Source organism: Malania oleifera, chromosome 1 (genome assembly GCF_029873635.1).
Source record: "Malania oleifera isolate guangnan ecotype guangnan chromosome 1, ASM2987363v1, whole genome shotgun sequence".
Taxonomy (NCBI): domain Eukaryota; kingdom Viridiplantae; phylum Streptophyta; class Magnoliopsida; order Santalales; family Ximeniaceae; genus Malania; species Malania oleifera.
This window is the reverse complement of record NC_080417.1, coordinates 125,990,487-125,995,107: the sequence shown is the minus strand read 5'-3', so window position 1 is coordinate 125,995,107 and position 4,621 is coordinate 125,990,487. Positions and strand designations below refer to the sequence as shown.

At 34.5% G+C, this 4,621-nt stretch overlaps 1 protein-coding gene across 1 annotated transcript; it reads left to right on the top strand.

Moving 5' to 3' along the window:
* Positions 1-21: 21 nt before the first annotated feature.
* On the top strand, positions 22-3,118 carry LOC131157043 (uncharacterized). The gene is made up of 2 exons (XM_058110894.1): positions 22-2,761; positions 2,859-3,118. The coding sequence occupies exons 1-2, from the start codon at positions 1,496-1,498 to the stop codon at positions 2,910-2,912; spliced, it is 1,320 nt and encodes a 439-aa protein (XP_057966877.1). The 5' UTR covers positions 22-1,495; the 3' UTR covers positions 2,913-3,118.
* Positions 3,119-4,621: the final 1,503 nt, after the last annotated feature.

Sequence of the window (4,621 nt, the reverse complement as noted above, 5' to 3'; positions counted from 1 at the left end):
TATGAACCCCTGTTTTTGCAGGATGCTTTGCATTACAAATTTGTTCTGTTCCAATGTAATTGGGATGACTGCATCAGAACGACCCAAGGTCTGGCTTCGAGGCCGAGGGTGTGCCAATGGCTAGCTAATTATTAGGGCAAAAGGACAGTGACCTTCCTTAAAAATTTTCTAACATCCCACCAATCTTCTCTAACATTTGATTTTTGGGATGCTTTATACCCTTCAAAAAATTTGTCTTTTTTACCAAATATAATGAGAATTTAGTTTCCTTTTAGGAAACTTGAGCAAAGATATGTGAAATTTTTAAATACTTAAGGGAGGTGCTCATGTTTTTTGAAATCTCACATCTCACGAGTGGTTTGTGTCTTTTTTTTTCTAAATCTTAGGTGAAGTCGGCGAAGCTTAGACCGGTTTGGTTAGAGCTCAGATCCCAAAAGATTAATCAAACTAAGTTCCCAAAAGATTAATCAAACAAAGTTTTAGTAAGGAAAAAGAAAATGGTAGTTAAGAGTCTTTCTAATGTTATTTTCAAAAATTAGAAATGAGAAGTAAAAACCAAAAATTGGAAACTTGTCTATTTAATACCTAAAACTACAACAAATTAATGTTTTAACTTTATGCATGTTTATTTTTGTCCTTAGATCAAATAAGATAAGGATAATAAAAATAAGAAACAAGTAGAAGATGTTATAATAAAAATATAATTTAATTATAATTATTTATTTAATCATTATATTTTAAACTAAGTCTTTAGTACTCATAGAGCAATGGTATTGCATATGAAAATTGAAAATTATGAATTTATTTCCGGATATGGTTTTTGTTAATTTTTAAAAAATTTGATAAATCTTAATGTTATTTTAATTTTGTTTTAAAAAATTCATGCCATAGCCTTTTATTTTCATTAAAAATTCTGCAAACAATTTTTTAACTCATGAAGTAAATTTTTGACGTTAAAATACTGTGACGACAAGTTTTTATTTCAGTTGAATGCTAAAATGATTAGCTTACATGTTGCAAAGTTACGAAGTTACCAACATTTTGTGGTCTTTCAAATCTATCGATATTATTTTCATTAAAAAATAATGTATTTTTTGGATTGCAATATTCTTTTACATTATAACTTAAATTATATTTTGGTTTAGATTGATTTTAGATTTTCTTATTGTATTTTGGGACAACTTGGATATACACCCACATGAAATCTAAAATATATGATCGGATGTCCGCTCCAAATTTGAAGCAAAATTTGTAATGAAATTTTAATTTCAACTTTCTGTTCCCTTCCCGCCGACTCCCAAAACTAAAACTAGAAACGATTTTGTTTTCTAATTCCCACCCGCCAATTCAATTCAAATCCTAAAAACCTCCAAATCTGAAATCTCATCCCAAACTTTCTAATTTCTAAACCTTCAAATCCTTCGTTCTCTTCTTCCATTTCTGTTTTCTCCCTCCACCGCCAAAACCCCAACGCCACTGCCGCCCAACCCCACAGATGGAGTCCCCCTTCCATGGCTTGCCTCCTCTCAAGAGGTTCAGGCTCTTGCAGCAAGAAGACCACGATCAAGAAAATGATGCCTTAGCCTCGTTTCAGCTCCCGGCGAAGAAGCGGAAAGAGTCCCGGAGTCCTCCCGCCGCCGAGTCCAACACATTCTGCCTGCCGGCCAAGAAGAGGGTGTGGGCTCTGCAACCCAATTTTAGCTCCCGTAAGACCCTTTACCCTATTGATCTCAATGTGGAATATAATCCCTCTTTTGAGGAAGAAAAACAAACAGAAGAAGAGGAGAAAATCCCATCCGGGAATGGTGAGAATCAGTCCCTTGAAGGGGAAAAAGAAGGGGATGATGAAGGAGAAGAGCATGAAGGTGACGGAGTTGAGTCTGCTGTGGGTCAGAGCACAGACGGGGACCCTTCAGATTCTGCAGTCCCCTGTGATGGGCGTGAAAAACAAGCAGAAGAAGAGAAGAAGGTCCCAGAAGAGGATGGTGAAAATCAATCTCAAAAAGAAGAGGAAGAAGGGGCAGAAGAAGAACATGAAGATGATAAGATTGAATGTCCTTTGTATCAGAGCACAGACGGGCAACTTTCAGATCCTATAGTCCCCTGTGATGGGTGTGAAAAACAAGCGGAAGAAGATAAGAAAATCCCAGATGGGAATGGTGAAAATCAATGTCCAGAAGACGAGAAAGAAGAGGAAGAAGAAGAACAAGAAGATGATGGGATTGAATGTGCCGTGTGTCAAAGCACAGACGGTGACCCTTCAGATCCCATAGTCCTCTGTGATGGTTGTGATCTAATGGTTCACGCCATCTGCTACGGCGATCCCCTTGTGAAGGGTATCCCAGAAGGGGACTGGTTTTGTTCCCAGTGCTTGTTTTCTCAATCTCCCCAATCCGAAAAGGACAAGGTCCTTTCTTGCTGCCTCTGCCCGGCGAAGGGAGGGGCTCTGAAGCCCACCCGCGACGGCCGGTGGGCTCACCTCATGTGCGCCCTTCTCGTTCCGGAGGTCTTCTTTTTGGACCCAGAAGGCCGAGAAGGGATTGATTGCTCCAGAGTCCCTCCAAGGAGGTGGGAAAGGATCTGTTATGTGTGCAACTCTGCAGGTGGGTGTGCCATTGACTGCTCGCACGCGAAGTGCCCTCTGGCCTTCCATGTCACTTGCGGATTCAAGGAGGAACTTTGTATCGAGTACAGAGAAGGGAAGAACAATGGCGCCATTGTTGCTGGGTTCTGCAAAGACCACACTGAGCTTTGGAAGAAGGTAAGTTTAAAATTTTAGCTTTAAGCTTATGTTACTAAAAGTGAGATTGAATCATGGGGTTGATCTTGTTTCTCAAATGGTTTTCTTCCGTTTGTAGCAACAAAAAACTGGGAAGTTCAAGATTGTGGCAAGGGAAGAGCACGAGGAGTAGAGAGATGGACATGGCAGAAAGAAGTTCTGCACCTGCTGATGAACGGAAGTTCTGCTTGGGTTGGTTTTGCTGGAATTACAGATCATCTAGGACTAATGGTTCAAATATTAGTGTTGATAGAATTGTTTTTTTTTTTTTAACCTCCCCACAAAAATGCTAGCTTGTTTTTGCTGCCTATTTACGATTAACGAACTTGTTTGATATGATTTTGTTCTCCATCACCGACTATCAGCTTAGAAAATGATTGAATGCGATATTATTGCAGAGTTTTAGAACTGAAAAAAGAAAACATTTCAATGAATTAAAACTTAATTTTGAGGAAATAAATTTAGCATTCATTAATTCATTATCCTCGGCAAATCGAATTGTAAATAAATTTCTTTAATATCTAATCTCTACATTGCATGAAAAATGTTCAAATATATATTTATACTTTTTTCTTTTCCTTTTTGGCTACTTCCAGTAAGGGTTGCAAATGATTCAACTTCAAACTTGTTAATTAAAATTTGGTAAATTTAATTTTAGTTAATTTTCAATTAAAGACAAAACTTATATGGTAAATTTCTCATACATTAGCTTTTTGTTGATTTAAATTCTATCATAGCCGCTCAAAGTTCACAGCTTAATGATATAATTGTTCTAATGATTTAAAGAGCCTTGGAAATTCCCATTGGCAATAGACTGTTAAGTATCAAAATAGAATAAATTTATTCTTTAAGAAAAATTCGTAACACATCCAAAATTTTCATTTGATTTTTCAATGCAAAAATTGTTTCTAAATTTTCATTTGAATTTTCAATAAAATTCATTGGCACCATATCTCGTTGAAAAGAAAATATGATGGTTTGATGCATTACATAATTTTTCTACAAAAATGAATTTAAAGGTTCGTGTTTTAATTTATCCTAAGTTCGTTTAATAAAAAAATATAAGTAATGCTAAAAATCATATTTTAATTTTTATTTAGGGTTAATATCGAACAATTCAAATATGCTCATTAAGTCAATAATGTATAAAAAATTTATGACTTTATTGTATACTCTTTCAACATGAACATGAATAACAAATTTGATCTATTCTTATAAAGTTACTACTAGATACATTACAATTTAATTAACAAGTGACAATTCAAAAAATTTGTGCTTACATAGGATACTCTTAACTTCTAATCTCATTACTTTTGGAAAGATTTGGATTTGAATAAAATGTAACATAAAAATTATATTAAAATTTGTTTAAATTCATCCAAATCAAAATCTAAGATCCGAAATTCATACTCATAAATGCAGTGCAACAGTTACGTTTTAGTTTAGTTAATGCTATATCTAGAAGATATGAAATATGTACTTGTATAAAATATGTTGGTACCATATAAATTTCAGAAGTAGTTAATGACAATTGATTATGCTATTTTTATAAGACCAAAAATAAAATATAAAATTATCTCTCATAATTAAATAGGCCCTTGTGATAGTTGATAATTTTCCCTGGGCTTCTTTGTTTAAATACTTCATATCACCTTCTCAACTTAGGTAAGGAGACATGTACCTTAAAAAGGTTAGAATATTAAAGAAAATGTTCGAATCGTGAATCTCATTCTTAGAAATAAAATGTTCGACTTATGAAAATATTTTTACTTGATTCACATTATAAAATTCCTAATAATGTACATAGGATTCCCGTGGGCAATGTCAATATTTGGTTCAACA